The 28,000-nt window shown below is 38.3% G+C and overlaps 1 protein-coding gene across 1 annotated transcript; it reads left to right on the forward strand.

Annotated features, from left to right (window-relative positions):
- Positions 1 to 7,081: 7,081 nt before the first annotated feature.
- Positions 7,082 to 23,113, forward strand: FAM98A (family with sequence similarity 98 member A). Its single transcript, XM_047745973.1, has 8 exons — positions 7,082 to 7,239; positions 10,301 to 10,449; positions 13,445 to 13,579; positions 16,999 to 17,183; positions 18,193 to 18,273; positions 18,824 to 18,940; positions 21,045 to 21,212; positions 21,301 to 23,113. The coding sequence occupies exons 1-8, from the start codon at positions 7,187 to 7,189 to the stop codon at positions 21,964 to 21,966; spliced, it is 1,554 nt and encodes a 517-aa protein (XP_047601929.1). The 5' UTR covers positions 7,082 to 7,186; the 3' UTR covers positions 21,967 to 23,113.
- Positions 23,114 to 28,000: the final 4,887 nt, after the last annotated feature.

Raw genomic sequence — 28,000 nt, forward strand, 5'->3', positions numbered from 1 at the left:
AGGATAAGAGACAAAGTTGCTAATAATAATCTAAGTCAGCAGAGAACATGCCATCCTACCAGAATAGCCTAGTGTTAAATAGGCATTGAATGAGTTCCAGGATGATACAAGAGCTCAGAGCATAATTCATCATTGTATACTTATTTATTCCTTTCAAAGAAACACTTTATTCTTTCAGAAGAAAGCAAAATCTGGTCACGAGAAAGGAAAAATTTTCTTGTCAATCAAATAATCAACATTTTTATGCCTATTGTGTATGCATCAATGTACTAGACAATATGTAGGATATGCATGGTTTTATCGCAACTGGATAGAAAAGATCAGAACATCTTAAATAAGCAACATAAAAATATATTAATATATGTTAAATTATGAAGGACTAATTATGAAACCTTTTGAGGTGGTTTTAAGAAAAATATATATATTTTAAGATTTTTATTTATTTATTTGACACAGAGAGAGATCACAGATAGGCAGAGAGGCAGGCAGAGAGAAAGGGGAAAGCAGGCTCCCCGCTGAACAGAGAGCCCCACGTGGGGCTCGATCCCAGGACCCCAAGATCATGACCTGAGCCGAAGACAGAGGCTTAACGCACCAAGCCACCTAGGCACCCCAAGAAAAATAGATTTCTAAGTCCACCTCAGAAATGTTGACATAAGATGCATCAGAGGCAAGGCCCAAGAATCTGCATTTAAGTCCCCCAGATAGTCATGATAGTCAATCAAGTTAGGCACCACCACCTTAGAAATCCAAAGAGGAAAATTAATTTTAATCAGTGCAGTGAGAGAGCACCTTCTTTATGGGGCAGTGAAGCTGAACTAAACCTTGAGGATCTGGTAGAATGTGAGCAAAGTAGCAGAGAGATTAGAGAGGATCTCTGTGCCTTGTCTGGAACAGGAATGTTATCTGGGATGAAACACTAAGGAATCTTTGAGAGGTAGAGAATGAGTGCCTAAGGCAGTCAGGGAAGTCTTCCCTCAAACTGAGTCTTAAAGACAGAGCTGCCAGTCAGAGAATGAGGGAAAGGGGATTCCAGGTAGCGGAAACAACTTGTACAAAGTACAGAGGAATGGAAGGGCAAGGTGTGTTAAGTGAATAGTAGAAATTCCATGTAACTAGTGAAAAGAATCAAACTATGCCACTTCGGCATTTGGATTATTTTGAGCTGAAGGCAACTGAGACTCAACAGTTGCAGAAAGAAGTCTCAGAGCTTCCAGTAGCTGGCTACAAACAGAAACTCTGAGAAACTAGGCCTGCCATTTATCCCACCCCTGGAGAGTTTTATGGCCATGAAGAAAGTTGCCACCAAGCTCAGTCTGCACAAACAAATCTTTCTAAAATAACCCTTATCTTCCATTAGTTTTCCCCATATACTCAGCTTCCCACAATTTACCACCCAGGAGCTCCAATCCCTTCTCTCTGTAGTCACTTTCCACAATGTATCACTCATTGTTAAAATGGTATATAAATCCTCAAGTCTAACTATCTTTTGGGGGTTTTCACTTCTTTCCTGTGAAGCACCATGAACATAAAAAAAAGCAACATTAATAAAAACATGTATGACTTTTATCCTATTAATCTTTGTCAGTTTAATTTATAGGCCTCATTCATTAACTGAGAGTACAGAGGAAAAAATTTTCTTCCCCTACACTAGAATAGGCAGAGAAGAAAGGAGAGGAGCCCTACGAGAGGTAGGGTAGGAGAAGTGATCAACAGGATGAAGACATAAACGAATAAAAAGAATTGGAAATCTCAAACTCACAGGAAGTCAAGTAAATTGCTGGGTATACATGTATATTCTATATTGTGCGAGTGATAGGATCCAAAAACGATACAGAAGTGGTAGATTCATGCCAGACCTACAAGGGGCAGCTTTCTCAACCCAAGTCAATCATTGCCTTCATGAGCAATAGGAGTTTGATGCTGCCAAGTTCTCTGTTTTATGTTTTGAAGAAAATCCAGCAATCTGCATTTTTAGATAATATCCTCAAACTTTTAAACGACTCAAAATTCTTTAAGATATTACTTAGGCCAAACAAAAAAAAATGACTCTTGGGCTGATTCGGATACTAGTTTATCACCTCTGGGCTAGAGTCTAAAAACTCTTTACTGCAACCAAATTAGACCAGTGTCTGTCTGGTTCACCATGTGCCTGATTTACATATTGGCAGGACATGGCAACTAGGCTGAAGCATCACTGGGTAGACAACAGAAATCAGTTTTGGAGCTTCTATCCACAAAGACCTAGAATAAACAAATAAACAAACAAACAAACAAGGTGCCTGGATGGCTCAGCCGGTTAAGCTTTAGACTCTTGATTTCGGCTCAGGTCATGATCTCACTGTTGGGAGATCAAGCCCCACGCTAAGCATGGAGCCTGGTTAAGATTCTCTCACAGTGCTTAGGGGTCTCAGTTGGTTGGGCATCTGCCTTTGGCTGAGCTCATGATCCCAATGTCCTGGGACTGAGCCTCACATCTGGCTCCCAGCTTAGCAGGCAGTCTATTTGTCCCTCTCCCTCTGCCCCAGTACTCATGCTCTCTCTCTCAAACAATAAAACCTTAAAAGAAGAAGGAAGAGGAGGAGAAGGAAGGGGAGGAGGAGGAAGAGGAGGAGGAGGAGAATATGATTCTTTCTCTCTTTTGCGGTGCTTGGATGGCTCAGTAAGTTAAACATCTGACTTTGGCTCAGGTCCTGAGATCAAGCCCTGGTTTGATCTTACTCAGCAGGGAATCTGCTTCTCCATCTCTCTCTACCGCTCTCTCCACTCATGCTCTCTCGAGCGCTCTCAAATAAATAAATAAATAATCTTTAAAAAGGGGGGTGCCTGGGTAGCTCAGTGGGTTAAAGCCTCAGCATTTGGCTCGGGTCATGATTCCAGGGTGCATTAGGCTCTCCAGTTAGCAGGAAGCCTGCTTCCCCATCTCTCTCTCTCTGGCTGCCTCTCTGCCTACTTGTGATCTCTGACTGTCAAATAAATAAATAAAATCTGAAAAAAAAATAAAAATCTTTAAAAGAAAAAAAGATTCTTTCCTTCTCCCTCTGCCCCTCCCCCTGGCGTTTTCTCTCTCAATAAACAAACCAACCAACTTAATTAATTAATTAATTAAAAATTTTAAAAAAGAAAGACCTGGTTATATCGTTTATATCATCAACACCTATACCTCTTCCTCAAACACAGACAACATATTGTTCTCAAATTTCCTAGTAGTCTCTTAAAACTGCCCAACTATATACTAACATGGTCAGAAATATACTAAGATATACTATATACTAACTGAAAATATACTGACATAGCCAGGGGAATGATTCAAAAACAAGCATTCTTCACTAAAGTAAGAGTATTTGAGGGGCACCTGACTGGCTCAGTTGGTGCAGCATATACTGTTAATCTTGGGGTTGTTGAATTCAAGCCCCACGTTGGGTATGGAGCCTACTTTAAAAAAATAAATAGAATATTTAAAAAATAATAAAGTAGGAGTACTTGAAACCCTATAAGATAAATTCTAAATGCAAATAGGGGAGTACTGTTCTGCTGTGCAAGCTGAAAAGGACTTTATTTAGTGCATATACAAACTCTCATTTCATAAGCAACATGAACAAATCTATGGTCTTTATATTTTCCTTGTTGGAAGGTTATTCTAAAGGAAATTTCATTAAAACTGGAAAATGCTGGGGGCGCCTGGGTGGCTCAGTGGGTTAAGCCTCTGCCTTCAGCTCAGGTCATGATCTCATGGTCCTGGGATTGAGTCCTGCATCGGGCTCTCTGCTCAGCAGGGAGCCTGCTTCCCTCTCTCTGTCTCTCTGCCTGCCTCTCTGTCTACTTGTGCTCTCTCTCTGTCAAATAAATAAATAAAATATTTAAAAAATAAATAAATAAAACTGGAAAATGCTGTTATTCAAATTCTTTTGAGAAAGAAAAATAATTTATTTTAGATGCCTATTTTTTGATTCTTAGATACTCTTAGAAGAACATTCTTTGACAAATGACAAATCTTATGTTTAAGTTTATACCTACTTCATTCATACCATAATACAAGTTACCCTTTTATAGATTTTAGAATTTTCTAAGGAATGTCAGCTGCATGAATTTTTAACTACTATATAATTCAAAACTTCCCTTATAATACTCTTCAAGATTGTGACATAAAAAAATTCTCCTCTGAAAACTGAAATCCGTTTTCATTTCAATTTTCCCTTCTGTATTTTTTTTTCACAAGTATGAAATATGATTTCTCTTTACACTTCTCAAGAAAGTCTGGAAAGCCTTTTCAGAAAGGCTGGTCTTTAAGATCATTCAAGATTTCTACTCCCTAGGAAAGGCAGTGTGTAGGCAGAATGATGAATCCCCCAAAGTTATCTGTGTCCTAATCCTCAGAATTTATTAATATGTTACTTTAGGTGGAAAAAGGGACTCTGTAGGAATGGTTTAATTAAGGATCTTGAAGTGGGGAGATGATTCTGGATTATCTGGGTTGGCCTAATGTAACCACAAGGGTCCTCATAAGTGAAAGATGGGGAGGAGAGTTAAGAGAAAAGTTGTGACATCAAGAAAGCAGAGATTGGAGTGATGTGATTGTTGAAGGAGGAGAGGGGTCACAAGCCAAGGTATGAGGACAGCTCCTAGAAGCTAGAAAAGGGAAGAAAATAGCTTGTCCCCTAAAAACTCCAGAAGGAATGCAGCCTTGCTGATTTTAGGCCTGTGATCCCTTTCAGACATCTGACCTTCAGAACTGAAAGGTAATCAGTTTGTCTTGTTATAAGCCACTAACTTTATGGTCACTTGTTACAGTAGCCACAGACAACTAAAACAGACAGCAACCAGCCCTCCCCAGGGATAGATACCAGGAGGGGTTTTAACTGGTATTTTACATTCTTTTTGGGTAAGAGACTAATCAAAGGTTACCAGAGTTAGTAAAAAGCCCTGTGCCTTCCTCCTCACAAGACCCTCAACAAGTCATCATCCAGCCTCTAGCTGAACGCCTTCTACATAGAAAACTCATCATCTCTCATAAATACCTGATGGACTTCAGATACCTTTAAGTATTAGAAAATTAATTCCTGTACTAATCTGAGGCCAAAACCTGGGCTCCTTACTTAACTCCCAGATCAGTGTTCTTTTCATTCAATTAAACTCAGCCTGAATGAGGTATTTAGATAACAAGTTTACAATATAAAATATTTCAAAATAAAGTGCACAAGATTCCTAGTAGATCCTATAGGAATGACAATATTTACTTTTTTTTTAAAGATTTTATTTATTTATTTGACAGAGATCACAAGTAGGCAGAGAGGCAAGCAGAGAGAGAGAGAGAGAGAGAGAGAGGAGGAAGCAGGCTTCCCGCTGAGCAGAGAGCCCGACTCCGGGCTCGATCCCAGGACCCCGGGATCATGACCTGAGCCGAAGGCAGAGGCTTTAACCCACTGAGCCACCCAGGCGCCCCCAATATTTACTTTTTAAAGCATTGTTTCTATTATAGCAAATACAAAATTATTTTTAAAAACTATGTTGGCTACCCTCAATTTAAATTAAATAATTTAATTGCATTAGAGAGAGAAGAAATTTAGGAGGAATTATCACTTGTTCACTCACAAACATTACATGTTACAACTTACATCAAGTGAGTCAAGAAACATACCCTTATTTTCCACAGTTGAATTTGCATTGAGCATTACTTTTTGTTAGCATCTTTAACAACCCTAGAAGAATAATAATTCCATTTTCATTATAATTAGTATACATACAGGCTTAAACAAATTCCACTAGCTATATCTTCCCATTTTATCATATCCTACATATAAATCCTTATTAAACCAGTGAAATCAAATCAGAAGGAATATGGATTCACATACAACTCAGTCTCAAAATCCAGTTCCTTAATAGTCTTATGATTTTTAACAGATCGTTAAGCTTCTGAGCCTTAGCGTCATTATCTGTAAAATGGGAGTAAAACTTACACAGGCTTATGGTTGCATAAAATAACATGGATCAAAGGGGTAATACCATGTCAAACCCAGGGTAGGTACATAATAAATATTAATTCCTCTCCCCACTCGATAATGCAAAATAAGGAAATAAAAAAAGGAGTACTGTTAAGAATAGGAGCATTTAGCCATTAAGACAAAAATGTTTGAGAATATAAAATAAAATTTACTGGCAGAGTGTGAGAATTCTCTAAATGCCTACACAATTCAACATTATGCCAACTCGTGGTTAAATGTAATTTTCCAAATGTGCCATCACTTTTGAAACAACTTTCTTCATTTATCAGTAATTTCTAAGTACATACCCAATCAAAAACTGACAAGGAATCATAAGCCATCGTGAGTTGAATGTCACAGAGAGCCAAACGTCAAAAACAGAAAAGTTTACTCTCTAAATTGTGTGGATTTAAATATATGTTACTCTATCTGATACGGTATGACGCCCCACCTACCCTCGACCACCTCTTTAAAATCGAGGACGCCTGGGAATAAGATGTCTGGAAAGGGCTTAAGAAATCAGGGAGGAAAAGCAACGGAATTAAACAACTTCCTGAACCCATCCGTGGCCACGGAAAGTTGCCGCCTCTCTAATCCCGAACTAAAGCTACTGCGGCCACAAAGGCATGGTATCTGCGGATCTCGGCGCTGGCCAGTCTCCGCCTGTCCTAAGAAATTAGACTGGAGTTTTCCTTTTCTGCACGACCCACAGCTCAGGCGAGAACACGCCAGCACGCGGCGGGGACCCACTCGGGTGACTCCCACATATCCGGAGACTCCGTTTCCACAGCCAACACCCACCACGTCTTGAGACCCCCTCTCCCCAAGCTCTTTCTGCGCCCGCCTCGCCCCAAGATTCGCACATGCGTACACCCAATTAAGAGAGGTTAGAGCGCTCCCCCTCGGTGTGAGTCCCCACGCCCATCTGCCACGCAGCCAGTCCTCCTGCCCTTCTTCGGGCCGCCGGCTTCGCTATTCAGTACTACGCATGTGTAAGACGGTATCGCCCTGCAACCCTTTAGCCGGCAGGGGTGGGGCGGCAGGCGGGACCGAGTTTCTTGCGCACGCTCGGGACATGCGCAGTGCAGCGGCTGAGGCGCCAGCTGTCGATTTGGAAGTTCCGGGGAAGCAGCGCATGCGCGAGTGTACGCGTTGCCGGCGAAGAGGGGACCCTGACGACTCGGAAATTTGAATACCACAGTAGCATGGAGTGTGACCTCATGGAGACTGACATCTTGGAGTCGTTGGAAGATCTAGGGTAAGACTGCCAGGGTACGGGTCTCCTAAACCTCACACTGCCGGCCCCCGGGAACACGTCCTCCGCCCCAGTCAGGGACACCTGTCTCTGCACGCCGCACCCGGTGGCTCCTGACTGTCTCCTCCTTATGGCTCTGGGACCCCAATGCCACGTCCACTGTCAGCCCTGCCGGGCCGGGGCTCTCCTAAAGCGACGACCCTAGGCCTGCTGTGTGCTCCCTGCAGCCGAGTTACCCGCAGCGTTTGTCAGTCATGCGTGTCATTGTCTGGGCTCTGCGTTCTTGCCATCCCCCTCCCTGAGCTTCTCGTCTTGCTCCCCATCTTCTTGCCCTACCTCCTCACTGTAGAGGTTGCTAAAGTTGATTCTCTTTTTTTCCTAGTTGTCCTCCAAACTTCCTGCTCCTCTCTTAAGCCCGTATTCCTAATCCACCCCATTTCTCTCAAAAAAATCTCCTTTGCCCAGTCATCTCTGCATGCACTCTGGCTTCTCTGAGCCACATGTCTGCCTCTGTTCGCTAGCCAGCTCTCTTATGCACCTCACCTGTCACCACCTTAATGGGAACCATTCACTGGCTGTTTTCCTAAACAGTGACACAGTACGTCGTCGAGCCACCATTAGCCCTTACTCTATGAGGCATCTTCAGCCACCAAGTCCCTACCTGTTTGTTGTGTATTTCGTCTATTCTGACAATTACCCAACCATAATTTAGTACCTAGAAGCTGGCTTTTTACCTCACTGGGTCACTGAGATTAGTGTACTCTTTAAAACTTGAGAATTTAGGGCCGCCTGGTTGGCTCAGTCCTTAAGCGTCTGCCTTTGGCTCAGGTCGTGATCCCAGGGTCCTGGGATGGAGCCCCGTATGGGCTCCCTGCTCAGCAGGAGGCCTGCTTTCCTTCTCTCACTCACCCTGCTTGTGTTCCTGTTCTCTCTCTCCCTCTTTGTAAAATAAATAAAACCTTAAAAAAAAAAAAGATAAAAACCCAAAAATGAGAATTTAGAATCTCTTGGTCCAAGTGTGTTTCCAGAAACAAATTGTGTGATTAAATATTTGTCTACAGGTAAATGGTGTCCAAAATATAGATAGATAGATTTAGCTAGCTATATTTATAAAGTGACAAGTCCTTTATCAAAACCCTCCGCAAAAGTTTTTCCATGACATGGAAACCTTTGGAGGAACCTTTCTTTAGGAAGGGACACCGTCAGGTTCTCAGATCTGCCCATTAAGTCATTTGCTGTCCTGATGGAAGTTTTGGGGAAAAGAAGTGGTAGTGCTTAAATCTTTTTTCTTTTTCTTTTTTAAAGATTTTATTTATTTATTTGACAGAGAGAGAGATCACAAGTAGGCAGAGAGAGAGGAGGAAGCAGGCTCCCTGCTGAGCAGAGAGCCCGATGCGGGGCTCGATTCCAGGACCCTGGGATCATGACCTGAGCCCGAAGGCAGAGGCTTTAGCCCACTGAGCTACCCAGGCGCCCCAATAAACAAAATCTTTAAAAAAAAAAAAAAGTTTATTATAGTAATTGTAAATCAAGTAAATATTCAAGATGGGTTATAATGTAAACCGTCAGATTTTCTGAAAACTTTGCTATAAATTTTAAGCCTAACCACTTAGTTTGGTGGCACTCAGTCATTAAAATTCAGGCTTAATTAATTGACATGTACTTTTAAAGGATTCACTGAGAAATACTAGAATTTTAAATGAGTATCTTTTGTCTTTAATGCGGCACACGGTAGGAATTCAGTAACTACTTATAGAATAAACTAACAAATTATAAATGTGTAACACGAGAGATTTCTAGGCCTAGTGTCTTTATTGTAGTGTCTAATTATATGTGGTTTGAATCTAGATGTCAGACTATATATAATCTCACCTTTTTTTTGAAGATTTTATTTATTTATTGGACAGAGTGAGAGAGATAAGTAGGCAGAGAGGCAGGCAGAGAGAGGGGAGGAAGCAGGCTCCCTACTGAGCAGGAAGCCCAATGAGGGGCTTGATCCCAGGACCCTGAGACCATGACCTGAGCTGAAGGCAGAGGCTTAACCCACTGAGCCCCCCCCAGGCGCCCCTATAATAATCTCACTTTTTATGTAAGATTTTTTCCCATTCCATTCAGTGTATAAATACATAGGTGCATTTTAAAAGAATCAAGTATTGTCATTTCTCTAACATCTCTATACTTCCAAACATCAAATTATCTTAAGTATATTTAATGTTTCACCTCCAATAACTTTTTATCAATATTTCACTTAAAAGTTAAAATAATATTCTGGAAAATATATATTTTTAAATTACCCTGAAAATGACAGGATCTTTAGTTCTAGATGTATTCTAGATATCACTATTGTCTTTTATGAATGTTTGGATATTTAATAATACTTCAGTATTATGCTTGAATCATTTTCAAAGGAATAGGATTCAGATGCACCAGTTCACCTAGACATCAACTTGCCAGCAATTACTAATCTTTTAAATTAATCCAGACATTTCTTTTGTACTAGTATGTCTTAATAGTTTTAACTGTCATTAAATATGGTAAAAGGAAATAAATGATTAACTGGAAAGTTTTTTGCTTTTAAAAAAAGTAACAAAACAAAACTAACCTAATTGATTTCTGGAAAAATTTCTAGAAAAGGTAACTTAAATTTTATTTCTGAAATCATAAACTATAGTATAATCACTTGTTAATGTTACAGTATGTTACTTGTTAATGGGGTTTTAATATTCAATTCAGTTAAGAAAATCTTTGTACAGTAAGAGCTTTCAGTATAATGTACAGAAGTTGACATAATTTAGTAGTATATATAATTCTTAAATATGTATATTTTGAAGGGTGGAAATGCAGTTATGTAACTTATCTTTCTAATAGATTTTATTAGATTAAAATTTAAATTTTAGATTTAGTTTTCTATAAATTTTATTTACATTTTTAAATTTGCAAAGTGGTTATCGTAACTTGTGAAATGATTGTTTATTCATACAAATAATATGTATATAGTGTTTGTATAAAATATTAGGTGTGATTTTTTTTTTTTTATTCTGAAGTATAATTTTTTACTCACTAGTTACAAGGGTCCATTGTTGGAAGATGGCGCTCTATCTCAGGCAGTCTCTGCTGGAGCCAGTTCCCCCGAGTTTACCAAACTCTGTGCTTGGCTGGTGTCTGAATTAAGAGTGTTCTGTAAATTAGAGGAAAATGTGCAAGCAACTAACAGTAAGTAAACATTCAGCTTTAGATACAAAATATAAAAGTAAAATTGGGGTATTGTCAGTTGAACATTTTAGTACTAAACCTGAAGTTTTAAGTTTTTGTGAATTAAAAAAAAAAAGATTTATGAAGAAACCCAAATACTTTCTTCCTCCATTATTTTCAGAGATAAAGTGATTTTGGAAGTTGAGAAAACAGATTATAGTTGTGCAAGTACTAAAACACTGTAGTGGTTGAAAAGACCCATTACTGAAATACAGAAATGGGAGACAAGTATAGCATATATGAACTTTCCATTCTTTGTGAAACATGGCCTGTTAGTTTTTTTGTTTTTTTTTTAAATTAATTAATTTATTTATTTGACAGAGATCACAAGTGGGCAGAGAGGCAGGCAGAGAGGGGGGGGGAAGTAGGCTCCATGCTGAGCAGAGAGCCGGATGTGGGGCTCGATCCCAGGACCCTGAGATCATGACCTGAGCGGAAGGCAGAGGCTTTAACACACTGAGCCTCCCAGGCACCCTGGCTTGTTAGTTCTTAAATCAGTGGCTAAAATTGGAAATTGGGATGTTTTTCTTAGATTCCAAAAGTACATATAGCATGTAAAGTAAATGCATTATAATCCTGTTATACATGGGGAGAAAGAGAACACTTTCTTAAGAAGTTAGGAATGTATTGTCAGGTCTATCACAACCAGATGCAGCTCTATCAGATTTATGAGATAAATCTCATAAGGCATTGAGAACTGTTTTATATTTGCCAATTTTGTTATTGTATTAGCACTAGTTTGTTGACTCTGCAAAAGAGACAAAAGCTTGGAACCCAACACTTCACCATCTGGTTTCCTCCTACTGTAGGTAAACCTACAATAGGAGACAAAGAAAAATGCTCTCTTGTTAACTTCCCCTCATGGAGAATTATACACATAATCCCTTCCCCACCCCACCCCCCGCACAGAATCCCATTTTGAAGAGCTCACTTTCTTGCATATTCAGGATATTTAATGTGTTCATGTTAGTTGCAGCCAGTTCCGATTACGAAGGACACTGTCAGGTCACAGTAATGACAGCAGCAGCTTACATTTATTGAACAATATGTTGTAAGCAGCTTCCATTTGTTAAGTCATTTAAAACCTGAGGCAGGTTTTATTACTTTTTTTTTTTTAAAGAACTTATTTATTTATTTGAAGATAAGAGATCACAAGTAGGTAAAGAGGGAGGCAGAGAAAGAGAAGCAGGTAGCAGGTTCCCTGTTGAGCACATAGCCCAATGTGGGACTTGATCCCAGGACCCTGAGACCATGACCTGAGCTGAAGGCAGAGGCTTAACCCACTGAGCCACCCAGGCGCCCTGGTTTTATTACTCTTTTATATGTTAAAAAAGGAAGCACAGCTAGGTTAAACTGCCTGAGGTCACACAACTTGTACGTGATACCGCCAGAACTCAACCCCAGCGGTCAAGTTTGGGAGCTGCCTCTTGACCTAACATTTATGAGATTGTAGGAACTTGTGAAAACACCTTTAATAGATGACAACTATTTGTAACCTGGAGCCCCTTTGTTCAAACAAAAATGCAGACGCCAGCATACAAAACAGGTAACGGTGTACCTGTTTAGTTTAAGTTAAGAGGGAGTGCTTCTTACACAACTCTCCTCATCCTCCACAGCTGTTTCTGAAGGAGTTCTGTGGAATTTTAGTTCACAGAACAGCTTGCAAAACATTGCTAATACAGCCTTCCCATTTTACAGATGAGAAGATGCACCCACGGAACCTGGTTGGCTCAGTCAATTAAGTGCCTTTGGCTCAGGTCATGATCCCAGGGTGCTGGGATCAAGTCCTGCATCAGGCTCCCTGCTCAGCAGGGAGTCTGCTTCTCCCTCTCTCTCTCTCCCTCCTGCTCACAGTTGCTCTCTCTAGTGCGTGCTCTCTCTTGCAAACAAATAAAATCTTAAAAAAAAAAAAAGAAAGAAAGAAAAAAGAAAAGAAAATGTGCTCTCTCTTGCAAATAAATAAAATCTTAAAAAAGAAAAAAGAAAATGAACCCAGGTCAAGTTAATTTTTGCCCTTGCGTGATAGAGAACCATCAGAATAGTAAGGAAGAAGGAGCATTGTTTATTCTTGGTTCACAAGATGAACTCTGTACTTAACATGTTTGGGAATATAGAACTCCAAGTCATATTTGCTAACTTTAATCTCAGTGGGAATATTAGGCACAAATGAAACTGGAGATTAGTACAGTAATTAAATGCTTCACTTTGCAGCTCACAGGGGGAGGAAATTAGTGAGTATAACAGGACTTGGGGAAGGTCTTATCAAGGAGCCAATGGGCTTTGATGGAGAGGTGGGATTTGATAGGTGAAGGGGAAGTAGAGGGTATATCAGCCACAGGGAATAACTTAAATGAAGACACAGAAGTGGAAATAACACTGTTCTTGGGACAGTGGGGAGACTGACCTGTTACAAATAGAATATGTATGGAGGTAAAATGTAACGAGTACATACATGTCATAGGTACTACTATAACAATGTGCGTGGGAAGGTGAAGCATAGAGGTTATGAGGAAATCTTTGAAGGCAAACAAATTATTAGATTAGATGGGTAGAAATTAGGAAATAATTAAAGATTCTCAAGTAAGGACTTATGTAATGAAAACTTTTTTTTAAAAGATTTTATTTACTTATTTGACAGAGATCACAAGTAGGCAGAGGCAGGCAGAGAGAGAGGAGGGGGAAGCAGGCTCCCTGCTAAGCAGAGAGCCCAATGCGGGACTCGATCCCAGGACCCTGAGATCATGACCTGAGCTGAAGGCAGAGGCTTTAACCCACTGAGCCTCCCAGGTGCCCCTGTAATGAAAACTTCTTAAGAAAATTGGCAGTGGTGTGAGAAAGGATGAATTAGTAAAGTAACTTGTGCTAGGAAAATACTATTAAAACTCTCCATTTGTATATAACTTTTATGCTAATGGGAAAAAGTCATTTTTATTAAGGTTATTTTAATTCTTAAAAGGCCCAAGTGAAGCTGAAGAATTCCAGCTTGAGGTGAGTGGGCTACTAGGGGAGATGAACTGTCCATATCTATCACTGACATCTGGGGATGTGACCAAGCGCCTTCTCGTTCAGAAGAACTGCCTCCTTTTGCTCAGTAAGTTCATGGCTACTAGAATGTAGCTATTATTTTTTTATTCATGTTTTCTTTGACTAATAAACTGTTACACTATTTCATTATGGATTTATTTCAGAATGCTTCTTAAAGAAAACTATTACATTTCCAACTTAGAGCTAGTGGAGGGCCTGTGCACTGGTAGCAGCATTGTTTCATAATTTCTACTCTTCTATCATTTAACTTTGCTGGTACTATTGTGCGTCACCTAATATGACCAAAGTTAGCGCCATGGTTCAAGTGTGTGATCATTAAACCTTAACATTCTAGACTGGAAACACATTTTAAAATAGACTAGGAGGGTAGTGTGGGAATGATGAAGATTTTTTAGTAAAATTAAAGTGTTTTATATTGTGGATATTTCTTTGTGGTTGGGTAATTGTTTGGAGGTTTTGGTTTTGTTTGTAAATATATCAAAATTACAGTGTAAAATTTTCTAGAATAGTATTTGAATTGTTCCTGTGCTTACTGATCATTCTGGGAAGTAAATTGTTATGAAAATTCTTTCCTTCCATGTTTTTTATATACTAACTACTATTCTTTCTTCACCCTGAAAAACAGTAAGTAAACTCACAAATTTTATTGCCTTAAATGAACTCTCCAGCAACCACAACCAATAGTCTTAACTCAGAATTTTTATAGCAGTCTGAGACACATTCAGAATAAGCTTTGGTTAAATGAATATTATAGTTCTTATATGACGAACACAGTACAGAGGATTTTTAAAATACTGTCTTTCCAACTGTACTGGTTTCGGAAAAACGAGACAGCTCCCATTTTGAAGGTTCAGTTTAAAAAAAAAAAAAGAAAATGTATTCATTGCCATTATACTGAGGCACCGAGTTATTCCAGAGTCACTTAACATAATTTCCCCTTTGTTGAATGATTGTGGAGGATGGGAGGTGGATACATAGGTCAGATACTGCTTTAAATACTGATATTGCTGCATGTTGTTCTTACGCATGCATTCAGTATCCTTCAGATTGTGTGATTTCTGTAACTGGCTCAGCCACAGTGTACTCACTCATTCTTCCTTTGTAACACTGCTTACCAAAACCTAGTATTTGGCACTCAGGATATGTTATCTTACATAGGAAGATAAGAACTTCATGGAAAACTTGCTGACGACCATGAATAACTAATTTCTTTCAAGGAGCTCAGAGTTTGGCCTGTTTAGTGTTACGACTTAACAAAGGCCACTTTGAATATGAATCTTTATAAAATGCCTCTGACTCCTTCCAGTTACTTAAAAGGACTGCCCTATTATTTTGGATTTGGGGTTACAATTTATAGACTTGAATAATTTATCGCCTCAGTAATACACAACTATTTGCTTCTTAACTGAATGACTAAAGCCAACTAAAGGTGATGCTGCTCTTGGAGTTCATGGACACGTACACTATTCACTTCTCTTTTCCTTTGCTTTTGGCTGTTGCCCTTTTAAAATGTTTCCCTCAGTTTGTATTCTCTGTCGTGCTAGTATTTATGTGCTCATTCTCTTATTTTCTCTGTGTAAATATTTCTCATCTTTCCAAGTATCAGTTGCCACCTTTGGATGCTCTAATTGCAGTTATTTCTCCAGCACACTTTACCTTACTGATTCGAATCTTTTAGTATGTTGTTCCAAGGGGGAAAATAACCAATCTCATTGAATTGTCAGTAAAACAGAATAGTCTTTGAGTGGGCGGCTAAAAAACTCTCTTGTGTCTGGTGAAGAAGTTTTGGCTATTTATTGCCTCTCTGGTTGTTAGATTATTTCCCTTAGGTTAAAAAAAAAAAAAAAAGTCAGATATCTGAGTTCCTAATAGATGAAGAATTACTCATCGTGAATGCGTATAATCTTTATTCCTAACTCGATTGTTAGTAGAGATCATCTGTTTTGTTTGCTTTATATTATATCTCCAGTGTCCTTCCTGGTACTTTGAACACATCAGTAAGAGATAATGTTTTTTGATGGTAATTGTATTGTATTGGTGAACTAATTTTGTGGATGCCTGAGTTAATGTGGTCCCAAATTTAGAGAACCAGTTTATTAAATCATATGATTTTCTAGAACAAGGGTTGGCAAACTTTTTCTTTAAAGGTTGGGACAGTAAATATTTTCAGCTTTGTGAGCCATAGGGTCTTTGTCACAACTGCTTAACTTCCACTATTGTAGCATATACTAGCCATAGAGATTATGGAAATGAGTGTGGTAATGTTCCAGTAAAATCTTTAGAAAAACAGTGGTTATTTTCATGACAGTGGTGTTTTACTTTTTTGATCTTTTAACTCCTATAGTTCGCTATACGGAACACACTAAGATTTTATCAAAGCCATTTAGAATGACCTTTGCAGAAACTTAGCTGTCTTTATTGTTCTAGCATTACACCTTAGGTGTAGGAAATGAGATACTCAAGCTGATCATTCTTTTGAACTTTTAATAGGACTTAAGAGCCCAGAAAATATTTTTTCCAAAGCTATCATTCTAATGTTATCAGAAGGTTCTCACTTTGTCACATAACCTGAAGTCCTGAGATCCCTTTAACCATTTTTCATAAAAATTTAAATGTCCTTTCATAAAAATTTTAAAGTTAAAGGAATAAGATTGGATATTTATACCCTCAGTTACCTGAAGCAGACTGCAGCTGTCATTATGCCTGGCTGAAATCAACACATGAGGGGATGACATTGATATCATTGATATTTTCTGTTAAGAAAAGATTAGAAAGTTTTGTTGATACTATTTTTCAGGAGTGGGGGGAGAGTGAGGAAGGTAGGAAGAAAGGGAATACTGAGAAGAGTCTTTTATAGATGAAAGAAAAGTTTTCTTTAAACAGAGAGAGTGGCATTAGGCTACTGGAAGCCATGAGAAAGGAGCTTTGGGGAGTTTCGTGTCTTCCCCCTTTTGTAAGTTAAATTTTGACCACTTGAAAATATTTTATGCCAGTTCTGAACAGACTGCCTAAGTATTAGAAGGTAAGAGAACAAGAGAGTTGTATCACTGGTGCATGTCAGTGGTGAGAAGTAAACAATAAAAACCGGTTCCAACTGTTGTTGAAGTTGGCTACCTTCCACCTTTTGTAAAGTTGTTAACAGATGCCAACCCCTGTTCTGGAGTTCCTAAATAGTGGGTTATAAGAATCCAGATTTTTAGATGTGATCTACCTTGATGCTTTGGTTTCAAAGAAGAATCACTTATTTATAAATTACCCTTTAAACATATATTGATTAAATACCTGAATTACAGAACCAGTTTATATGTTATGTCATTTGCAGGTAAAAATGGTTTTCTTTTCTTGTTTTTATCCATTCTTGCAGCTTTAAAAGTTACGTATCATTAGGTCTATAGAGTTGTGACTCCAGACTTATGATTAACTGTAGCTGTATCTCATTTTGAAATCTTATTTTGTTTACTTCAGCATACCTCATCTCAGAACTAGAAGCTGCCAGAATGCTCTGTGTGAATACTCCTCCAAAAAAAGCTCAAGAAGGAGGCGGTAGTGAGGTCTTTCAAGAGTTGAAAGGCATATGTATTGCTCTAGGAATGTCCAAACCTCCAGCCAATATAACTATGTTCCAATTCTTCAGCGGGATTGAAAAAAAAGTAAGACCTTTAGTACCAGATTGTAGTGTATCAAAGGCATAGTCCTACATTTGTTTGAAATGAAGCAAGTTAATTTCTCTTAATGGGAACCTAATGTGCTTATTATTCATTGTACTAAATGAGTTTTGGGTTTTAAATCCTCAATACCTTAAAGAGAAATTAGTATTTTACTATTTTTTTTAACTTGTTAGCATGTTTCTTTTTCAAAAAGGAAAATTTACACTTTGATTTATAAGCTGAAATAAACTAGGTATAATGTAAAAAGAATGAAGACTTAAGTCCTTTTCAAAATCTTATCATTGAACTTTGACGCAATTTTTAAGTACTCGATCATTAAATGTTACCACCCTCTTTTCATTGACTGGACAGAAAGGGATGTAAATGTTTTTGGTTTTTAATCCAGTCATTTGAATCTTATGTTTCAATTGGCAAACTAGGTTTATTGACTACTAACATAATCTAGTATGTGAAAATAAGTCAGAATTATTTTTATGCCACACATTAATAGTTAAGAGATTTTTTAAAATATAATTGACTAGGAATAAGCAACTTTAATAAATTAATGACTATAAGAATGATATTTATTATAGCAGAGTTACTCTCTGTATGCGTATCTGCTGGACTCCAAGAATTGGTACATTTGCATTGTGGGGTAGATGGACACCATGATGCACAAATTTGGCTGAACTCTATAGGGGAGCAGCACTGTATCCATAGTCCATATTTTTCTGTGTGTTCATTCATCCATTCAACAAATACACATTGAGTGCCTACTGTTGTCAGGCACTGTTCTAGGTACAGTGAAGGAATCATGCTTCCTTAGGCACGTGAGGAGTGGGACAAGTGAGTGTCTTTATCGTGTGGGTCCTGTACATTTCAAAACATCCTCCACCTTTGCCTCTGTCAGGAATCTTCTTTTGATGGCAAGATATGATGGGAATTGGGAAGATGAGGAGGATATGTTGTACTTTTAGATTTGTTTATTCATTCATTTATGTGTTTGTGTCAGTTAAAGGAGACATTAGCAAAAGTTCCACCTAACCATGTGGGAAAGCCTTTATTGAAGAAGCCAATGGGACCAGCCCACTGGGTGAGTAGCAGTCATCTTGAGTACTCTTGGTAAAGAACCACTTAACCTATCTCATGATGTTGACACAGTTTGTGCTGTTGAGGTTATGTTTCCTAGGTGTATGTAGTTTCCTAGGTGGACATTCTTAGACTCCATTTTTGTGAATCTGAAGATTTATTCAGAATAATTTTATTTGTGGAAGGTTAGAAACACTTACCTCATAATTTGTAAATATTTCACATAGCTGGTCAAAATAAATTGAAGTTCAGTATGTTTTTAATTGCCAAATGGGTTGCCTTCAAGCCAAAAACGTCATTGGGCTCAACTTCACACGGCAAATTATGGGAAGGCTAAATAAGAATTCTCTACTTAATCTTTATTATGTTTTGAGGCATTATTTAGCCTATTATTTAATCAACTTATAATAACTTTTAGTAGTATATTAAGTAAATTGTTTTGTGTTAAGTGCTGGGGAATCAGTTATGAATAAAAGAGACACGGTCTCTGCCCTTTTGAAACAGTGTGTCAGGCACATTTAAATTCTAACTGGTCTTTCAAATTTCCTTTTTAGGAAAAGATAGAAGCAATTAACCAAGCCATAGCCAATGAATATGAAGTTCGGAGAAAGCTGCTAATAAAACGTTTGGATGTCACTGTCCAGTCTTTTGGCTGGTCTGACAGAGCTAAGGTACATATTAAATATTTTATTATTTATTTATTTATTTATTTATTTATTTATATTTGAGAGAGAGTACACAAGCTGGGGGGAGGGGCAAAAGGAGAGGGTGAAGCCGACTCCCTCGGAACGGGGAGCCTGATGATTTACTGCTCCATCCCCGGTACCCTCAGTTCATGACTTGAACCAAAGGCTTCTGCTTAGCCCACTGAGCCACCCAGGCACCCCATAGTAAATATTTTTAAAGTGCAGAATATTTATAGACATGAGACTTAAACATTCATAGCACAGGTTAGATACAGTGAAGACTAAAGAGAAATGCATAGGAGACACACAGGAAGTTTCCTTCAGTGAGTTGTTGAGTAGCAATTCTTTCGGCCTTCCAGGAATAATGAAAACATTATTTTTCACTTTTTAATATTTTTTAACAAAATGATATCTTTTAGACCCTACTGGGAGGACTTACTTGTAAGAGAAACAGAGTATTTGAAAATCACTAAAAGACTAAATATCACTAAAATAATTTTTTTTTACTAAAACAATTTTTATATTCCTCATTTACTATACTTAAAGCTAACAGTTTCATTTGCTAATTAAAATTAGAAATACTGGATTTAGCAAGACCAGATATTACTAAATAGTTATAGAGAATTGGAGAATCTAGTAAGACTTCAGTTTTACTTCAGACTAGATGAGATAATCCAGGTAAAGATCTTGGTCATTCAACAAGTATTTATTAAGTATCTACTATATGATCAGTGAGCAGAAAGTAATTGGTACAAATGACTGCACATCCTTAGGACCCTGAAATGGAATTAATCCTTGAACTTATGGGAAGGTTGGTCCATTTGTGTATTATATGTTCCCTTAATAATGCATTCATGTTTGAAAACAGATTTTTTTTTTGACTCCCCAAAAAATTTTTATGTAGTTTTTTTGTTTTTTAAGATTTTATTTTTTTTAAGAGGGAGAGAGAGCTTGAGAGGGGAGGTCAGAGGGAGAAGCAGACTCCCTACAGAGCTGGGAGCCCCAGGTGGGACTCGAACCCGGGACTCCGGAGACATGACCTGAGCCGACCTGACCCAACCAACTGAGCCACCCAAGTGCCCTATGTAGTTCTCCTAAATAATGTTATTTTCACCTAAAATCTTTAAACCTTGGCACAGCCCTGTTTGGCTGCAAAATTGTTGGGGAAGGTATTTACCGAATTATAATATTTCAGTGTTGGAAAAGGGTGTTAGAGATCAGTCTTAACTCCCCTCATTTTGCAAGTGAAAAACAAAACAAAACAACTGAAGACCAGTAAATGGGAGGCTTTGTCCGAGATCTCACAGCTAGTCAGTAACAACAGCAGGAGCAAATTGTTCTCTCCTATGGCCGTTGTGTAGGAAAGAGCTGTCCTTTTCCTATGTTATCTTTGATAGAAACAATCATTCAAAAACAAGAGTCTGCGCCTCTTAGCTAAAAAACTGTCTACTTGATACTGTGCAGCAAGTGAGGCAGTAATACTGTGGTTCTTAACAGCTGTGTCTTAGGGTATTTCTTGACTAGGTAGGAACAATGGTGAGTATAACTTTTATCCTCCCATCTTAAGCCTAATAACTATTATTATCAGACATTTTGGAGTCTTTAGCTTATTTAATATCAGTGTTTCTGGGGCACCTGGGTGGCTCCATTGATGAAGCGTCTGCCTTCAGCTTGGGTCGTAATCCTGGGGTCCTGGGATTGAGCCCAACACTGGGCTCCCTGCTCAGTGGGGAGTCTGCTTCTCTCCCTCTCTCTCTCCCTCTATAAGAATGCCCTTTCCCTCTGTAAGGCGCCTGGGTGGCTCAGTTGGTTAAGCAACTGCCTTCAGTTCAGGTCATGATCCTGGAGTCCTGGGATCCAGTCCCACATCAGGCTACCTGCTCAGCAGGGAGTCTATTTCTCTCGCTGACCTCTCTCCTCTCATTCTCTTTCTCGCTCTCAAATAAAATCTTTTTAAAAAAGAAAAGAAAGAATGCCCCCTCTCTCTCTAGCTCTCATTCTCTCTTAAATTTAAAAAAAAAAAACAACAAAAAAACAGTGTTGTCATTTTGAAAATTGACTTTTGTCTTTGAACACTTTGTTTCAACAGAGTCAGACAGAGAAATTAGCAAAGGTTTATCAGCCAAAACGTTCAGTTTTGTCTCCTAAAAGTACTATTTCTGTTGCCCACCTTTTGGCTGCAAGACAAGACTTGTCGAAGATTTTAAGGACAAGCAGTGGCTCTATAAGAGAAAAGACTGCCTGTGCCATCAATAAGGTGATTGAAGTACCTTTAATTTTCTTTCAGATACATTCATTTCTCTTTATAAAATACAGTAGTTTAAAATAGTTTTCTTATCCCATAGGTGTTGATGGGCAGGGTGCCTGACAGAGGAGGTAGACCCAATGAAATTGAACCTCCACCTCCAGAGATGCCACCGTGGCAGAAAAGGCAAGATGGCCCCCAGCAGCAAGCAGGAGGCCGAGGAGGAGGGAGAGGTGGTTATGAACATTCCTCATATGGAGGACGAGGAGGTCATGAACAAGGAGGAGGGAGAGGTGGACGTGGTGGCTACGACCATGGTAGCCGAGGGGGAGGAAGAGGAAATAAACATCAAGGAGGCTGGACAGATGGAGGGAGTGGAGGAGGAGGTGGCTACCAAGATGGTGGTTATCGAGATTCGGGTTTCCAGCCAGGTGGCTATCATGGTGGTGGCCACAGTGGTAGCTATCAAGGCGGTGGTTATGGTGGCTTCCAAACATCAACATATACAGGAAGTGGATACCAGGGTGGTGGATATCAGCAGGACAATAGATACCAAGATGGTGGGCACCATAATGATCGAGGCAGTGGTCGTGGAGGGAGAGGGGGTCGAGGAGGCCGAGGTGGACGTGGAGGCCAGGGAGGAGGTTGGGGGGGGAGGGGGAGCCAGAATTATCACCAAGGGGGACAATTTGAACAGCACTTCCAGCATGGAGGTTATCAGTATAATCATTCTGGATTTGGACAGGGAAGACATTATACTAGTTGAGGCTACAAAACCTTATACTTTTGCTAGAGCTCAAGTAATAGAAACTTAGTTTCAGAATCCTGAGTCCAGCATCAATTTTGAATTAATGTGAGCCCACAGGTGGCAGGCAGATTCCTGCTTGGGATACGTATTTGTAGGTCTTCATTCAGTTCAGTTGGGTTTGTTTGTGGGTTTGTTTTTTTTTTTTAAAGGACTTACGTAACGAAGTTTGTTTGAGAAACACGTACAACATCTCCTTTATATAAAGAATTTTTTAAAAGGTAATTAAAATTGCCTTTAACTGACCAGTAGACTAATTCCACAGTCAGAACATGCATACTTTTTTGGGAAGAAATTACTTGAATAAGTAGTTTTCAAAAAGGGGTTTTTTGGAAATGAGGATTCTCCTAGATTTTTTTAGATTTTCAACTAGGAAACTTTCCTCATATTAACAGTCCATTTGTATGTGTTTTCCTGAAAGTATTCTAACACCTATTTTCCAAGCACAGTTCTGCCCTGATTGGCTTTTTATTCAGAGAGGTTATGCCACATTTGCTTCATGATAGACTCTTAAGTCAGTTCCTATTAAATGAGCTCTTCTGCAGATAGCACATTCAGTAGCCTTATCCTTTTGATGGAATACTGTACCATATGCTCAATTCTGAAAACCTTGAACATGGCCAAAATCCGTAAAGATTATAAAAGCAAAAACTAAGTTGTGAACCTATAGTACATGTAGGCATTTATATAGTATAGCAATTCAGACTGACCTGCATCCATTCAAAACAAGTTCCTCCTTAAACCTTATTTTTACTTGAAATCTGTTAGAAGAAACAGCAAACTGAAATTTGTTTTATGCACGAGTTAATACCACTGGCTCAGCAAACACAAGTTAGTTTGCCTTGGGCAGGAGACTTTTTTTGTAATGGAAGAAATGCACTACCAAGTAAGAGGACAGATTTTTGCTTAGTGCAGGAGGCCCTTTATTATTGCTGCAGAAAACAGAAGCCTGGCTGAGTTGATGTTTTACATTCTCCTTTACTGAAACCGACATGAAGCTTCTTGCTGGGTTTTTGTATACATAAACATTGTCAAGCTGTGAAAGAAAATGGCTGGAGGTGTGCTTTGTGTGAAAGGTGAGCAATAAAGTATCTGTATGTTCTCTCTCTGGTTTGAGTTTTATTTTAGCTACTTCTAAAAACTGAACTCATGTTTCAAGTTGTTTCAAGCTTATGAGCCAAGGCATCTGCCCCCCCAAAATTCTTGAGTGTTTCTTTAGAACAATTTGTAATGAAAGATAACCCTTACCCTACAACCGTAAATAAATCGAAAAATCCCTATTTCTAAATTTACCTTTTACCCTAACATTATAGCTGCAAAGCTTCACTACTTATTTCTGGCCACTGGGTGTAGCTGTTGTTACACAATGTATTAGGCAAAGCTAAATTAATGACCCTAATCTTTCAGCATGGTTTTTGGTTTTGTTTCTCCCTTTTTCCTAAGAATGAGGAACATTTCTCTTCAAAGGAAGTGAATTAAAAATATGTTTGTAAAAACAGAAATAGTATTTCCTTTTCCTACTAATTTAGGCCTTTTAGAGTAAAGAATCAAGTCATGTCTTACCATAGAATAGCAATATTCAATTTGCTATTGAGATAAGCACATTATTTTGGTACCTAAAAACCAAGTTGAAAGCCTGCCTTGATCATTTTGTTAATTTTACTTGTATATTAGATTTTTTTGGCTAGGCTTCACCATTCTAAAATGTTCAAACTTGAAGAAAATTTAAAATACTTTTTCTTATTATTAAAGATTTTAAGGTCTGTCTTGAAAGTTGTATTAATCTCCATGCTGTTAAATATGTTTAGTATGTATAGGAGTTTCCTATTAGAGATAAAATTGACAAGGTTTCGTATCTTAGAATGTATTCACATTTACATTAGCTTTTGCTTTAATCTGTTTTGTAACCAAAGACTCCACAGTATAGCTAATGAATATGTTTCATTCTTTTGACAAATATAATTGATTTATTTTCATGGTTAATAGATTGCTTTTCAAATTTGCACATATAAGCAAGCAAATTATACATTTCTCCATGATGGCTCAAATTTGCATTTCATTTACTGTTTCAAACTAGAATTTTCCCCTCATTATAATCCCAAAAAAGAACTGTCTCTTAGTCTCTCCTCTTTTGACACAAATTAAGTTCTCAGATAGGATTTCAAACCACCAGTTAGTTATTATATCAAAATAAAGTTCTTACATTTTGTGTAGAACGTGTCTGTTGATTTTACACACATTCTTAACTTTAACTTGTAGTAAGTAAGAACTTACTGGGAATGTGGGAATTTCTTGGAGAAACAGGAAAACAAAAATTTTAGGAGGGAATATTTGGTCTATGAAATCTTAAAATGCTATTACTTGGACAGATTGAGAAAAACAGTACCTGTTGTTAGTGCTTTGCTTCTTCCCTATACCAGGAACTAAGACAGGATGTCAACATTCTCTATGAACATTATCAGAGAGATGCCACTATCATTTTCATTTCTTGCTCTGGATCCAAACTGAGCTAGTGTCCAACTGTGCTGGACATAGAAGAATTAAATAAATTCTTGCTAAGGGAAAGCATTTGAAATCATTTCTATGTATACCTAACCTGTCTTCCCACTTCCCAAATCACTTGTATTCTTTTTATTTTAAGTAGTGCCCTACCTACCTTCCTGGTAGGTGAAATAGTGAATATGAAGTATTATTTACCTGTATTCTACCCTTTTGAAAATAGTTTTTGAATGTATGTATATAATTTAACTCTCAAGTACTTTGAATGGTATTTGATTAATTTTAATAGGGCCATTGGGTTTAATTAAAAAATACATCACAGGGTCACCTAATGTTGTATAGAAAATGTCTTTTTTTTCCTGCTCTTTTTGTTCAGTGCTCCATTTCCACGTTTGGATCCATTAACATATGCCCACAGTTCAAACCCCTGATGAAAGCAGATATGCATGTCAGTGTTTGAACTCACTCATTTACTTCAGATACTTTTAGTCACCTGTAAAAGTATGTTGGTAAAGGTGTTGCATAAACACAGCTGTTGGCATGAGTACTTCCCCAGTATATCCTTTTCTTCCCACTAAATGTAAATGAAGAGACTGGGATGGAACTGGAGTAAAACATTTTTTTCACATGTTCCCCAGGAATTTGAGGGGAAACATTAAAAAATACAAAGGTAAGTTAGAAAGTCTTGCCTTGGAAAATGTGCAGACCCAGAAACAAATAATTATCGCATAAAATAAGAAAAAATGAAAGTTATGCCAGGGACCTAAGGTAGCAGTGTTCAGTATTACTCATATGAGATGGAAATGGGCAGAAGTTGGAAAGGTGGTAGAGGCTGGTTAATAGGAGGCTCTACCTGGTTTATGTACCTCAGTATACCAGGGTATGCAACATGGTCAGATCTGGATTCTATATAAATCACTGGCCAGAGGAGAATAAATTTAAAGAGGGACAAAGACTGGAATCAGAAGCATAGAGCTTAAACTAATGTATATAATGACAGGGATGGGGGATGATTTCAACCTGAAACTTGGGGAAATGTCTGGAGACAGATTTGGGAATGATCAGCATCCAGTTGATTTGCATTGGAATAATCAGAATAGTGATTCTGTATTAAATTACCCAAGAAGGGGACAGAGCACCAGACCAATGATAGGATCTTGGGGAATCTTTTAAAGGAGCAGGGTCACAGAAGCAAGAGGAAATCAAGAGCAGCATGGGAATCTAGGTTTAGTAGTAAGGGCAGTAGTCTGCTACACTTCAAGAGCCTTGTGTTACCCCAGTTTGACACGTAGAATAAAGCCCAGGATGGTTGAGTAGACTGTCCACATCCACGTAGCCAGTAAGCAGGGAGCTGAAACCAAACCCAGCCATCTGGCTCCAGAGCTCAGTAACCAACAATTCCAGATGTTACAGAGATTCAGCAAAATATCCATTACATCTTGTGATCTTTTCAATAGAACTTTCAGAATAAACTAAAGCCAGCTTACTGGAGTTTAAGGAAGGAAAGACATGAAAGTAAGTTTAGACTTTCCAGAAGCTTCACTGGAAGAGAAGGACAGAGTAAAATAATAATGTAAAGCTTAATGGGATGAAGTGTATCCTGAGAGGTTACGAAAAGGCAAGGAAATTTTCAAGAAAATAGAAGTTAATATCCACAAAAGCCCAAGATAGTCAACTGCATAGTTCTCTATGAATTCAAAGCAATCCTAACTTTCATTGATTATACCTTAATGCCTTTTTTTAATTTTTTTTTTATTTTTTTTAAAGATTTTTATTTATTTATTTGACAGAGAGAGATCACAAGTAGATGGAGAGGCAGGCAGAGAGAGAGAGAGAGGGAAGCAGGCTCCCTGCTGAGCAGAGAGCCCGATGCGGGCCTCGATCCCAGGACCCTGAGATCATGACCTGAGCCGAAGGCAGCGGCTTAACCCACTGAGCCACCCAGGCGCCCAATGCCTTTTTTTAAAATGAGGTATTTACAAGATGGTTGAGATAATTTAGATTTTCATGGGGAAAAGTTGTGAAAAGTACAAACAATTCCTCAGAACAGATGGGTTTACTCCCAGTTTTGCATAGTTTCCAGCACTCACCACAGCCTTAATCAGCACTGGCTCTAATGTTTCCTAAGGCATTCCCGCTTCAGAACCCTCTTTCTCAATGGAGACCAGTTGTGGGGTATAGAAGATCAATCACAAATCAACCTCATTTATAAACTACAGAGAAATTTGTTTCATTCTAACTGATCTTCAATTATCAGAGATTAGTGAAAGAAAAATCTTAAACAAGTAGAAAGTAAATCCCAACCTTAAGGTGAGCTATTTTGTAATCTCATTTACAATGATCATGAGATACAATAGTTTTAAATATTCCAGTGCTGAGAACAGTTGTCTTCCTACCCTGTTAGTTAAGTGCTTACCATGGAAAAACAAAAGTAATGGAAAGTATGTTTCCTTCTCACCAAAATACTAGCCAATAGGATCCAACAGTACATTAAAAGGATTATTCACCACAACCAAGTGGGATTTATTCCTGTGCTGCAAGTTTAGTTCAACATCCACAAATCAATCAATGTGATACATTAAAGAAAAGACAAGAACCATATGATCCTCTCAATAGATGCAGAAAAAGCATTTGAAAAGTACAGCATCCTTTCTTGACAGTGTAGGGATAAAGGGTACATACCTTAATATCATAAAAGCCATCAGCGAATATCATTCTAAGTGGGGAAAAACAGAAGTTTTCCCCTAAGGTCAGGAACGTGGCAGGGATGTCCACTATCACCACTGCTGATCAACACAGTACTGGAAGTCCTAGCCTCAGCAATCAGACAACAAAAAGAAAAGTCATCTGAATAGGCAAAGAAAAAGTCAAACTCTCACTCTGCAGATGACAGGATACTGTATGTGAACAACCCAAATGACTCCACCCCAAAACTGCAGAACTCACACAGGAATTCAGTAAAGAGTCAGGGTATAAAATCAATGCACAAAAATCAGTTGCATTTCTATACACCAACAATAAGAAGAAAGAGAAATTAAGGAGTAAATCCCATTTACAATTGCCCCCAAAACCATAAGATACCAAAGAATAAGTCTAACCAAAGAGGCAAAGGATCTGTACTCAGAAAACTATAGAAAACTCATGAAAGAAATTGAGGAGGACACAAAGAAATGAAAAAATGTTCCATGCTCATGGATTGGAGGAACCAATATTGTGAAAATGTCTTATGCCACCTAGAGCAATCTACACATTCAATGCAGTCCCTCTCAAAATACCATCCACTTTTTCACAGAAATGGAACAAATAATCCTAAAATTTTTATGAAACCAAGAAAGACCCTGAATAGCCAGAGCAATATTGAAAAAGAAAACCAAAGCTGGTGGCATCACAATTCCAGACTTCAAGCTCTATGACAAAGCTGTAATCATCAAGAGAGTATGGCCCGGGCACAAAAACAGACACATAGATCAATGGAACAGAATAGAGAGCCCAGAAA

The sequence above is a fragment of the Lutra lutra genome, chromosome 9, assembly GCF_902655055.1.
Source record: "Lutra lutra chromosome 9, mLutLut1.2, whole genome shotgun sequence".
Taxonomy (NCBI): Eukaryota; Metazoa; Chordata; class Mammalia; order Carnivora; family Mustelidae; genus Lutra; species Lutra lutra.

Bases quoted from the DNA above. Each gene is read 5' to 3' on its own strand.
- FAM98A (XM_047745973.1), top strand. From the start codon at position 7,187: ATGGAGTGTGACCTCATGGAGACTGACATCTTGGAGTCGTTGGAAGAT. The intron at 17,184-18,192 runs GTAAGACCTTTA...TGTTTGTGTCAG, and splicing joins TCAGCGGGATTGAAAAAAAA to TTAAAGGAGACATTAGCAAA. The intron at 18,274-18,823 runs GTGAGTAGCAGT...TTTCCTTTTTAG, and splicing joins CAATGGGACCAGCCCACTGG to GAAAAGATAGAAGCAATTAA.